This window comes from Coregonus clupeaformis, chromosome 6 (assembly GCF_020615455.1).
Source record: "Coregonus clupeaformis isolate EN_2021a chromosome 6, ASM2061545v1, whole genome shotgun sequence".
In the NCBI taxonomy this organism is placed as follows: Eukaryota; Metazoa; Chordata; class Actinopteri; order Salmoniformes; family Salmonidae; genus Coregonus; species Coregonus clupeaformis.
In genome coordinates, this window is record NC_059197.1 from 44962496 (window position 1) to 44975852 (window position 13357).

General features: G+C 40.6%; 1 protein-coding gene across 1 annotated transcript; it reads right to left on the reverse strand.

Annotated features, from left to right (window-relative positions):
• Window positions 1–5225: 5225 nt before the first annotated feature.
• Window positions 5226–10948, reverse strand: LOC121567419 (hepatocyte nuclear factor 3-beta). The gene is made up of 2 exons (XM_041877446.2): window positions 10454–10948; window positions 5226–8395 (listed from the first exon to the last, which is right to left on the reverse strand). The coding sequence occupies exons 1-2, from the start codon at window positions 10523–10525 to the stop codon at window positions 7139–7141; spliced, it is 1329 nt and encodes a 442-aa protein (XP_041733380.1). The 5' UTR covers window positions 10526–10948; the 3' UTR covers window positions 5226–7138.
• Between the last annotated feature and the right edge of the window lie 2409 nt (window positions 10949–13357).

The window sequence follows — 13357 nt, forward strand, 5'->3', positions numbered from 1 at the left end:
TTTTCTAAGAGTGTATAATAATAATAAATAATAATAATATGTATAACGATAGAAACACAATACCTAATGTACACTATCTACATTAAATATATAACAAGGCATGTTTTTGTAGTCTCATATCTAATGTAATTATTATATAAGAGATTCAATTATGAATGTATACTATCTATTATAACTGTAAAAACATGCAATATCGCAATTTTATATTTCACAGGGCTCAAACTTTTAATATTTCAGTATATGCTTCAAAGGGCAGATACGTTTAAAAGTGCAGTCATCCCACTTGCGCAAAACAAGTCTTCCATTATTCCACAAATGTTTTCCTCCAACAATCCAACATGAGAGTATAGCCTGAGGGTTGAACTGTAAGCCTCAGCTTTTTCTTTCTTTTCTTTCCCTGCTTGGGAAATGTCAACACAGGATCCAACAGGATGCAGTGTTGCATCCAGGATACGGCTCTCATTTACATAGTACATCTTAAAGGGATGAGCCAGGAGCCACCCTTCCCTCTAGTTTTATCTGTCACATCTACAGGTAACAGACAAAATAAAGGAAACACTTGAGTAAATGAGGGAAACAAAGTATATTGAAAGCAGGTGATTCCACACAGGTGTAGCTCCTTGTTTAATTAAGCAATTAACATCCCATCATGCTTAGGGTTATGTATCATAATGCTGGACAGGCCATTATTTTGGCTACAATGGCTTTGCCCCATTGGGATGATAATGCCCCTATCCACAGGGCACGAGTGGTCACTGAATGGTTTGATGAGCATGAAAACGATGTAAACCATATGCCATGGCCGTCTCAGTCACCAGATCTCAACCCAATTGAACAATTATGGGAGATTCTGGAGTGGTGCCTGAGACAGCGTTTTCCACCACCATCAACAAAACACCAACTTATGTAATTTCTCTGGGTAGAATGGTGTCGCATCCCTCCATAAGAGTTCCAGACACTTGTAGAATATATGCCAAGCTGCATTGAAGCTGTTCTGGCCCAACGCCCTATTAAGAGACTCTATGTTGGTGTTTCCTTTATTTTGGCGGTTACCTGTACATACGACTAGAAAAACACAGCCAGGTTATAAGTATCCAACATCAACCGCCTGCTATGACAGCTTTTAACTTCCCAAATTATGAATGAGGGCTGACAAGCCAGGAAATCCAAAGTGCATTGAATTAACTGAGGGGGCAAATAATAGTTCATTAAATACATGGTCTGGATGAACAATAAATCTTTCCTATCAGTGACCGTGTCATATATCCACCCATATTCCCTAACAATCAACCAGCTCGCCGGGAAGCCATTATTCACTTGTTCTTTCTGTCAGCGTACAGAACATACGAAAGTGTTAAAGTATGTTTTTCCCGTGTGCTCCTGACAAGAGCACAAATTACTGTCACCTCTTCCTGTGCCTCAGGTGAAATGTTAAACAACAGAAACTACGGTGGAATTTCTCTTGAGGAGGACACTTTGAGATACTATGCAAAACTATACCCTCTGGGTAAAACTGGATTGAGTCAAAATAGTTGACTTGCTATTTCATCTTACTTCAGCGACATGACTGTAGTTGGTCGAATTGGCAAAAAAGTATCAAATTGTAGCTAACATTTTTGTCTCATTATGCTATTCCCAAAAGTGAACCGATTCTGATCATCAATAGTGTTATGTTCATATAACTATTTGAGAAGTGTTTGAATGTGTTTATCATGGTTCACAACAGAGTACAAAACAAATCACAGCTAATATATGGGGGTGACATTTTGTTGCAGGTTAGTCATAACTGGGCAGGGCTTTGTCCCTTGTTCCCAATGCACCTTTGTGTAGCTGTGGCTACCATATCAGCTAAATACTGGCCTATCTTATCGAACCAACTGCACCATTTTATGTGTGTGTGTGTGTGTGTGTGTGTGTGTGTGTGTGTGTGTGTGTGTGTGTGTGTGTGTGTGTGTGTGTGTGTGTGTGTGTGTGTGTGTGTGTGTGTGTGTGTGTGTGTGTGTGTGTGTGTGTGTGTGTGTGTGTGGGCGTGCGTGCGTGATCTACGGTCAGCTTCAAAAGCTCCCTCAGTGCGACGTGACACTGGAGAATGGTTTTGCACCCCTACGTGACAACTCCAGAAACACAGAGTAGTGTTGAGCAAGAAGGCTGTGGAGGGCTGTCCTACGGTCAATGGAATGCTGGTCTCTACTGAAATTCAACTTAAAGCTCTCCTCTCCCTAGTTGACTCCTTCTTGTAAAAAGTGAATAACATTTAGTTATAACCCCTCCATGAACAACACAGACAATGACAAAGCGTTCAGTTGACTGATACAGAAATTAAATGATACTTTTTAGAGAACTAAACTGCTATATCACAAAGACAATAACTGATCACTTTAAGCAATGTTGTTTCTAAGCAAAACATGTATTTATGCTGCACTGATGTATGTGATGTATTCTCAATTCCATCCTTTCTGGAAGTTGTCCAACCATAACATTGATTGGATTTATTGTCCCATTGGACATGTGATCATGTCCCTATGCCAGCTACAGTGCCTTGCACAAGTATTCATCCCCCTTGGCGTTTTTCCTATTTTGTTGCATTACAACCTGTAATTTAAATTGATTTTTATTTGGATTTCATGTAATGGACATACACAAAATAGTTAAAAGTGGTGAAGTGAAATGAAAGAAATAACCTGTTTCATAAAATTCAAAAAAATAAATAACGGAAAAGTGGTGCGTGCATATGTATTCACCCCCTTTGCTATGAAGCCCCTAAATAAGATCTGGTGCAACCAATTAACTTCAGAAGTCACATAATTAGTTAAATAAAGTCCACCTGTATGCAATCTAAGTGTCACATGATCTGTCACATGATCTCAGTATATATACACCTGTTCTGAAAGGCCCCAGAGTCTGCAACACCACTAAGCAAGGGGCACCACCAAGCAAGCGGCACCATGAAGACCAAGGAGCTCTCCAAACAGGTCAGGGACAAAGTTGTGGAGAAGTACAGATCAGGGTTGGGTTATAAAAAAATATCAGAAACTTTGAACATCCCACGGAGCACCATTAAATCCATTATAAAAAAATTGAAAGAATATGGCACCACAACAAACCTGCCAAGAGAGGGCCGCCCGACAAAACTCACGGACCAGGCAAGGAGGGCATTAAAGAGACAACAAAGAGACCAGAGATAAACCTGAAGGAGCTGCAAAGATTGGAGTATCTGTCCATAGGACCACTTTAAGCCGTACACTCCACAGAGCTAGGATTTACGGAAGAGTGGCCAGAAAAATGCCATTGCTTAAAGAAAAAAATAAGCAAACATGTTTGGTGTTCGCCAAAAGGCATGTGGGAGACTCCCCAAACATATGGAAGAAGGTACTCTGGTCAGATGAGACTAAAATTGAGCGTTTTGGCCATCAAGGAAAACGCAATGTCTGGCGCAAACCCAACACCTCTCATCACCCCGAGAACACCATCCCCACAGTGAAGCATGGTGGTGGCAGCATCATGCTGTGGGGATGTTTTTCATCGGCAGGGACTGGGAAACTGGTCAGAATTGAAGGAACGATGGATGGCGCTAAATACAGGGAAATTATTGAGGGAAACCTGTTTCAGTCTTCCAGAGATTTGAGACTGGGACGGAAGTTCACCTTCCAGCAGGACAATGACCCTAAGCATACTGCTAAAGCAACACTTGAGTGGTTTAAGGAGAAACATTTAAATGTCTTGGAATGGCCTAGTCAAAGCCCAGACCTCAATCCAATTGAGAATCTGTGGTATGACTTAAAGATTGCTGTACACCAGCGGAATCCATCCAACTTGAAGGAGCTGTAGCAGTTTTGCCTTGAAGAATTGGCAAAAATCCCAGTGGCTAGATGTGCCAAAATTATAGAGACATACCCCAAGAGACTTGCAGCTGTAATTGTGGCAAAATGTGGCTCTACAAAGTATTGACTTTGGGTGGGTGAATAGTTATGCACGCTCAAGTTTTCAGTTTTTTTGTCTTATTTCTTGTTTGTTTCACAGGAAAAAATATTTTGCATCTTCAAAATGGTAGGCATGTTGTGGAAATCAAATGATACAAACCCCCCCAAAATCAATTTAAATTCCAGGTTGTAAAGTAACAAAATAGGAAAAATGCCAAGGGGGGGGTTAATCTGTGTCAGGGAAACCATTACATGTCACAAAGTATATGTAACAATATAAATTAGGGTTGCCTGAACACTTTAAATTATTTTTATAACTTTAATAGTTATAAAGTTGCAGCGTTTACTCTAATATGCAAACTCATGCGAATTAAAATAATCTAATAAAGTCTAGGTTTATTGTAAATCGGAATAGTCTATTCTGTTAAGTTGGATTGGTGTTATATCTTACAGTACATTTCCTATAGTCAGTATCATTATAAGTAGGCTATCTGCCATTTTAATATGGTGTGATCTGTAATCATTGTAAAATACTTTCCATGTATGCAAATGCATGCAAATGTTGAAGTTTACAGTAATTAAGTTATATCATAGTGTTTCCCATCATCCTGAAGTTGGTTTGGTGTTTCTAGCTTGAATGGTTAAGAAAGCAGTGGCACTTTGAATATCTAGCTCTCATGGTCACCCTTGACTCCCATGTTAATTATGCAAATGTTTAATGGTTGTAATTTCTAAATTATAAATAATATTACAAATCTGAACAGAAGCAACGTAATTTACACTAGACTGGACGTTTTGAAGTTGCAAATCTTAAAGATAATTTTAATTAAGTTAATTAATATGAATCCATGAAGTGTTTCTCTCTTCCTGAAGTTGTTTTGGTGTTTCTAGCTTGAATGATTAGTAGCATTTTGAATGTCTACATCTCATTGACTCGCATGTTATTATGTGGGCAAACATAATCCAAAAGACAACCAAAACAAACTGCAAATGCATCCAACAAGTTTGTAGAGTCGCAAGCTTGATGTAGTCATTGCGTGCAATGAATATGGGACCAAATACTAAACGTACACTAAAGTGCTTTCATTTCTAACTTGTAAAACAGATATGTATGAAAATACCCTAAAATAAAAGCTGACATTCTGTACTGTCGCCTAATATGAAACATTTTATCTCAAATCTAAAATGCTGGAATATAGAGCCAAAGTTTGCTTCACTGTCCAAATACATGCGGAGGGGAGTGTATGAGTTAGGATTATTTACAGTAAAAGTAGGATATCCTGAAACAGCATGACAAAGGAAAACTGCAGTTAGAGCTTTTTTAATGACTAGAATTATACTTTTTGTTAAAATGTGAAGGCACCCAATCGAAACACTGTTGTACGATGATTAATTGGCCAATCACAGTACGGTAGTATCTAGAAGCCTGGCCCAGTTTATGTTGGGGCCAGAGGGCCAGCTTGAATTCCACACTGTTTAGTCAAACCCACCCAAAAGTCACATACAAGAGTCATTTGGTAGGGAGCTCTTTCAACAACCCTATACAATTCAGCTGGACCTGTCCATCCTGCAGCAAGACCTACATCACAGAGCCTCTGTGTTACCACCCAACTGTAAATATAAACAAAATGAACATGACTTATATGAGATGTTTTTTTAATAATTTTAAAGGATTTTGTAAGATAACATATACACCCATTTCATCAAGTCTATAGATAATTTCACATATATATTTATTTCAACGGAACAGGCAACAATCGTGTTTCTCCCCAAAGTTTTGCTTTTTAATGAGAAAAACATGAATCGTTCAAATCACAACATTCAAGCCATAAACAACAACCTGACAATATATACAATATATAAGTCTGAAAAGCAACATAGTTTAAATAGTACTTTTAAAACTAAAATACAAGAAATAAAAACAGTATTTCTGACCTGAAACTCATGGTTTATCTTTGAAAAAGTGTTCCTTCAGTGAATATTCAGTTATTGGTCCTCCATTATCAAAGCATCTTGAAAGGCACTTTGAGGATGAGGGTTGCAACATAAAGCTCAATGTTGCATTGACATTGTTACAGTGATCCAATTCTAGTTTGCCATTTGCAGTAAAAAAGGTCATTACATCGCATTGTTGTAACACACACTATCAGGGTCACCCCAGCTGTGCAAAATGGTGGGAACTCTCGTGCAAAGTACTGTATGTAAATGGTCCTCTTAGTGCATTTCCATTCAACTCCTATCTTAGTAACTGACATGCCATAGCTCCTCTCCCTCCTAACCCTTGGTATGTTGTGTAATATAATGTGAAGCAATTCCAAAATATCCTCTGACATAAAGAGCTGGGGAACAGCAGGCTATCATTATTGATAATAAAAGGGCCCTATGAAAAAGCATGTTTTAAAACAGACAAACAAAGCTGAAATTAGATTTACCACAGTTTCATCCCTTTTTAAACAGACTTCATATTTTTCTTTGAATGGATACCTGGTAAAAGAATACAAGAAATGTCTCTCTTATCAGTAAAAACAACAGCCTTCCACCTCTTGTAAAAATGAACCATGGCAGCTACATTTGTGTTTATGGATGGGTATTTGAAGAGATTAAAACAGCATATTAAAAATAGGAATTAAGCAACATGTTGTCAAACACAACAAGAATTCCCTGTAATGCAGTAACAACTGCTCGAAGCAGTAACCTGAACCTTTTCTCAATTCAACAATCCCTCCAATTGTTTCATCTCACATTTGTTTTTTGTAACTTGTCAATACAGCACTGTACAAGATATATTAATTTTCTTCCCTTCATAAATAAATGCACATCTCCTTTCCCCCACTCCACCTATTTACAATGTGTACAACCCAAGTAGTCCTGCTTGTCTGTTGAACAAACCAAAACCCAGTTTGAAGTAGTCTAAAAAGAGATAAGCAACAAAATGTCAAAGGGGGGGGACATGACTTCTGTGTGAATGTATGAATGGATCAGTTTAAAGACCTGATGAATGGGTGTCTATCCAGCGCTGCCTTTTACCTTTTTCTTCTACTTCATGTAACTGCAGGGTTTCCCTGATCAACTGTGTATTCAGCGCTGCTAAATGTTCTTTGGCCCCTTTGGTCCCTCGTGAGTATCCCTTCAATGGCAGCCATCTTACATTTGGGGATTTCAAGGCTGCTAAAAGTCCTTGTCAGCACCACTTGGCTGTGGTCCAGAGGGCCTCCATGTTAGGAGGCATTGAGGACCGAGCGGCTGTAGAGGGTTTGGTAGTAGGCCCCAGAGTCCATGGCCGAGGGTCCCGCGCTGTCGTAGATCTGCTTGGCTGCTATCGGAGAGGAAGCGTAACCGTTGTAGGCCATCACCTGGTCCTGGTAGGTCTTCAGATCCATCTTCTGCTCGTTGGACATGAGGTTGGTGATGGAGAAGGGGTGGTTGAAGTTGTAGTGGGGATCCATGGCCTTGAGAGGGTCGTGCTGCAGGTCCAGATTATGCATGGCGCTGGGAAGGAGGTGGGGGCTGCCTCCCATGGCCTGGGAGTGGAGGAGAGGGGCGGAGGAGGAGATAGAGGAGGGTACGGAGGAGGGGATTGCCACCGGGGTGCTCTGAATGTGGGACTGGGGCTGTGGGGGGCAGTCCAGCTGGACCATGCTCCTCTGCTGCTGCTCCTCTGAGGAGGAACCAGGGTGGGAGTTGTCAGAGTGGGTCGAGTCGGCCCCCTCCGAGCCCCCCGCTGGGCTGTGCTCCTCCAGCAGGCTGTCTCCATGGCCCCCTTTCCCCGAGCCTCCCTCCTGGGACTTCCCAGACCTCTTCGCAGCCTTCTCTTGATCGATCTTGAAGCGCTTCTGGCGGCGCAGGTAGCAGCCATTCTCAAACATGTTGCCTGAGTTGGGGTGCAGGGCCCAGTAGGAGCCCTTGCCGGGCTTGTCGGGCGAGCGGGCCACCTTGACGAAGCAGTCGTTGAAGGACAGCGAGTGGCGGATGGAGTTCTGCCAGCGCTGCTGGTTCTCGCGGTAGTAGGGGAACAGGTCCATGATCCACTGGTAGATCTCGTTGAGGGTGAGCATCTTGCTGCCGGACTGCTGGATGGCCATGGTGATGAGGGAGATGTAGGAGTAAGGCGGCTTGGCATGGGTCAGCGAGCGGCGGTAGGGCTTGGGCACCTCCTTGGCTCGGTTGAGGGAGGTGGGAGAGGGGTAGCTCAGCTGGCTCATGGGCTGGCCCATGTTCTGGTAGTGGGAGAGGGAGCCCAGGGAAGGGGCTGGGGAGCCCAGTTGGGAGAGAGAGCTGGGGTTGAGGGATGAATTCACCGGGGACAGGTTCATATGGTTGGGCCCTCCACCCATGGAGGCCAGTTGACTGTTGAGCCCAGAGCTGCCATAGCCCATGTTCATGGTGGCTGGAGAACCAGCTGGGTTCAGGTTGATGTAGCTGTTGATGGTGCTCATTGAGCTCATTGAATTCATGGCACTGGGAGAGGAATACATCTGAAAACAAAACAAAAAAGAGTTGATTTAGTCATTTAGAAACAAAAATATATACACTACCGGTCAAAAGTTTTAGAACACCTACTCATTCAAGGGTTTGTCTTTATTTGTACTATTTTCTACATTGTAGAATAATAGTGAAGACATCAAAACTATGAAATAACACATATGGAATCATGTAGTAACCAAAAAAGTGTTAAACAAATCAAATAGCCACCCTTTGCCTTGATGACAGCTTTGCACACTCTCGGCATTCTCTCAACCAGCTTCATGAGGTAGTCATCTGGAATGCATTTCAATTAACAGGTTTACCTTCTTACAAGTTAATTTGTGGAATTTCTTTCCTTCTTAATGTGTTTGAGCCAATCCTTTGGTCTGGAGTCCAAATTTGAGATTTTTGGTTCCAACCGCCATGTCTTTGTGCGATACAGTGTGGGTGAATGGATGATCTCTGCATGTGTATTTCCCACCGTAAAGCATGGAGGAGGAGGTGTTATGGTGTGGGGGTGCTTTGCTGGTGACACTGTCTGTGATTTATTTAGAATTCACGGCACACTTAACCAGCATGGCTACCACAGCATTCTGCAGCGATACGCCATCCCATCTGGTTTGGGCTTAGTGGGACTATCATTTGTTTTTCAACAGGACAATGACCCAACACACCTCCAGGCTGTGTAAGGGCTATTTTACCAAGAAGGAGAGTGATGGAGTGCTGCATCAGATGACCTGGCCTCCACAATCCCCCAACCTCAACCAAATTGAGATGGTTTGGGATGAGTCAGAACGCAGAGTGAAGGAAAAGCAGCCAACAAGTGCTCAGCATATGTGGGAACTCCTTCAAGACTGTTGGAAAAGCATTCTAGGTGAAGCTGGTTGAGAGAATGCCAAGAGTGTGCAAAGCTGTCATCAAGGCGAAGGCTGGCTGTTTAAAGAATCTCAAATATAACATATATTTTGATTTGTTTAACACTTTTTTGGTTACTACATGATTCCACATGTGTTATTTCATAGTTTTGACATCTTCACTATTATTCTACAATGTAGAAAATAGTAAAAATAAAGAAAAACCCTGGAATGAGTAGGTGTGTCCAAACTTTTGACTGGTACTGTAGGTTTAGACAATAAATAATGTAATTGTATTTCTGTGTCCAAAAGCCTGTACTAATGGAAAGCATCAGTGGACCCAGCGTCTGCTAAATGATGTAAATGTAAATGTGAATGACAATGATACCATTGGTGAGAAAGGGACATGGATTTCACATCGCATTGTTAAACCTGAAAATGCGTAACAAGCGCGTCATGGATTCTTTCCCTTTCATTTGGTAGTTCTCCTTCCGCACTACTAAGTGCTACAAAACCACGGAAAATAAAACAAACTTTTAAACGAAATGTTCCAAAATATCTGACCATAGGCTATCCCTGTTATAATACGCTTATAAAAAGGATCACAGAGCCGTAAACGACACAATCATTAAAGTAGCCTAATATTTATTTGAGAGCATATCATGTTGATTAAAATACAGGATTTCAGTTGCCTTTCATTTAATCACGAATTTCTTGTGGAAATGTATAGCTTATATAAACTTTCGGAGGTAGCCTACGTTAATCAAATTAACTGCTAATTTAATTTCCGAGATGCTTTATCATTCACATAAATGGCATATTTAAATGGATAGTCCATAAGTGTTAGTATAAAGAGACTAGGGAATTCCTCAAAAAAATAAGATAGATTTGATGAAAACAGGCTTCTAAATGTCACATATACAATTTCAACAGGTCACACAATAGACAAATTGAGCCAAATCATATCACATCAGTGTTATTATATGTTGAATTGTAAAATTCTAACATTACTATATTAAAGCTAAGAAATTGCAGCCACAAGTGAAACATTTAGTGAAAAATATCAAAATCAAGCCAATGTGTTAGTAAAATACTGAGCTTTCGATTCAATAACTTCGTTTTAAAAAACTCTAGAATAAACTTTAAAGAAACATATATCCAGCATCCACACACACATTGCCCATACGGTAAACGTATATAGAAAAGTGTTTTTACCTCACTGGCTTCGCTGTAGAAGGCATTCCACTCTGGCAGTTCATGAGACTCCATCTTCACTGAGCTCAACATCCCAAATACAACTTTTTATAGTAAGAAAATATATTTGAGCGAATGAGACTGCAAATCCTTGTTTTAGTTTATAATAGCTTTGAGTCTCTGCTCAAAATTCAGGACGCCAGCAAAAATAGTAAAATTAAAATCCAAGATAACGAAAGAGTTCCACTGACTAGATCGAAGACTGGAATAAAAATAAACAAGAACTAACAAAAATAAAAACAATGCTTCCTCGGGCTATGAGTAGGTCTTCAGTGAAATGTCAATATTTATTCGTTGATTTATCAATCATCCATCGTTTCATAATCAAGAGTAACAGGTAATTTATCTAAAGCAGACGTACTCTTTGGGGAACGCTAGATCCGTATGAAGTCCGCAGAATGCTCCCGTGCAAGCCCTGATCCGTGTGAGCCAATGTTCTATGGGCAAGTACAGTAAAAGTTGGACGTGCCTTCTTAACAACGCAGGTAAGGTCCCGCCCCATAAGGGCATTTGAATATCGTCCAAGGCAATTTGAATATCGTAAAAAGACCTCTCTTGCCCCCTGGTGAGGGTGTATATTGGCCCGGGACAGACACATCCATCTCAATTGCAGCATGCATCCTCCACTTCTTGTCTACAAACTGCTGCTTAAACGTCACTGGATGCAGACACGCTACTGACTGTAGGCTATTTTCATCATTTATTTTACACCACAATTATAAAATCAAAACTAAATTTATGGCTTTCAATTATTAGAATATGAATTTATAAAGTATTGTTTCAAACTGTGTCGTCTTCTGACTGACTTCAATTTGTAGTTAAACTGATAGTCCCGTGTAGCTCAGTTGGTAGAGCATGGCGTTTGCAACACCAGGGTTGTGGGTTCGATTCCCACGGTGGGCCAGTATGAAAATGTATGCACTCACTAACTGTAAGTCACTCTGGATAAAAGCGTCTGCTAAATGACTAAACATGTTAAAAAATTAAAATCTGTAACTCAATGGAAATACCTTTATTTGTCTCTCATTTTAATACACTTGACCAAAGAAAATATCAGCTCAATAGGTCAAGATCTGAAATGATGGGGTCAGGGAAATAACCTTCTCACGGGTTAAACTCATCGGTCTTGATGTGGTCAGGGATATAACCTTCTCACGGGTTAAACTCATCAGTAGGAGGTCTGATTGGCGAGCCTGAGGTGACTGAACAGTGGGAGAGCTGTTAATTCCGCCGACTAACACTTCTCTGGAGCTCTAACCCCTATATGGAGGATGATTAGTTGCTGGGGAACTTGACTTCTCAGAAGCACTTTGGTCCCCAACTCCCATTGCCTATGCTCTTCCTCGTTATAGGCCTGCACAGTTTAAGTCCAATTGAACACTACATGAACGAAACATTGCATTTTTCGTGTGCAATACAGGCTGTTGTCTGTCACCAGATCTCAAGGGTTACATTAAGGTAAATTAAGTGATGAATATATTGGCAAACCAAAATAATGAAAAACAATAAATAATGTAGACCTAATCCAATGTGTCATGTAGGCCTATCCTTGGCCTGATTCAGAATACACATCTCGTTGTCAAGCGCAGACGGTACAATCTGAATGTCAATGCATTTCCTAATTGCCAATGAATGGAGCTGTAATTGATGCGCATAGGTGGTCGACAGGATTAGCTGAGAAAAGCGCTAAGGAAATACGCAGGAAGGAGACGTCGTGTTCAGCGCAATACGCAGAAATAGTTTACTCCGGGTCACTTTGGTTTTAATTTTTTTTTTGAATGTATGAAAAACAATTAATCAAAAGTGTAAATACAACCGAATTCGTTTATTTAGTCATCTTTTTGATTTCACATTAATATCATGAGGACTATAGGAAAGCATGATCTCTATTAGGCGTATTGGTCTTAACACTTACAACGATTTGCGCCCGTTTGCAAAAGGTTGTCAGGTCGATTAACACATTCAATGGGATAACACATGGCTGTCTGTAATGATAGTAATTAAGCTTTATAGAACAACGCTTTCCCAACCAAGTATATGCCTACATGGTTCAAGTAAGCTATAAGCAACACATTTGAGCACTGCTTTGAACAATAATATTCAGGCATGGGCCAACATTTGATTGAATTGTTTCCCTAGGCCAAATAAAAAATAGCTAGGCTATATTGTTTTGAATCGAAGGCAAGCTATTTCGATAGATATAGATAATCCGCCCAATGATTCTACAATACGGAGAGCTCTGGAGGAAGATGCTGTGCGGGCTGTAACGCATTTGAGTAATGAGTAGACAGAACTACTTCCTCATTAATCCTTTGACTTTAAATGGTATATTCCCCCAACACACATCCCTACATCCTCCTGCAGGTCGGCCGCTTCTAATGCCAATGTGACAGTAGATCGTTCATTAACACCTCAATAATTAGTTAACAATAGCTTTAATGAGTTGACATTAATAGAGGAAGCCAGAGATTTCAATATGCTTTCTAGTGGGGGGATTCGCCCTCTACAATATCTTGGTAGGCGGCGTTGTTCAATTAGGCTAACCTTTATACAGGTTTTAAGAAGTGTAGGCCTACAGTAAAACACATTGAGAAACAAATGTCTCCATCATCACATAACAGAAACCATTATCTAAGTGAAATTATGGCCGATGTCAAATACGACGCCATCTAATTGATGAACCGGTAACTGTGCAATTTCCCTCCAATATAGACGACCACCTACAAAAAAAATCAAAACATTGAAAATGAAGTGCCCTCCTGGTAGGCTACAAGAAAACAGTGGGCAGTAGTTCACAACACATCTCTAAAGTTAAGATCTGCACAGGTTAAAGTCCGCCATCTACTGGACAGAGCAAGACAATGA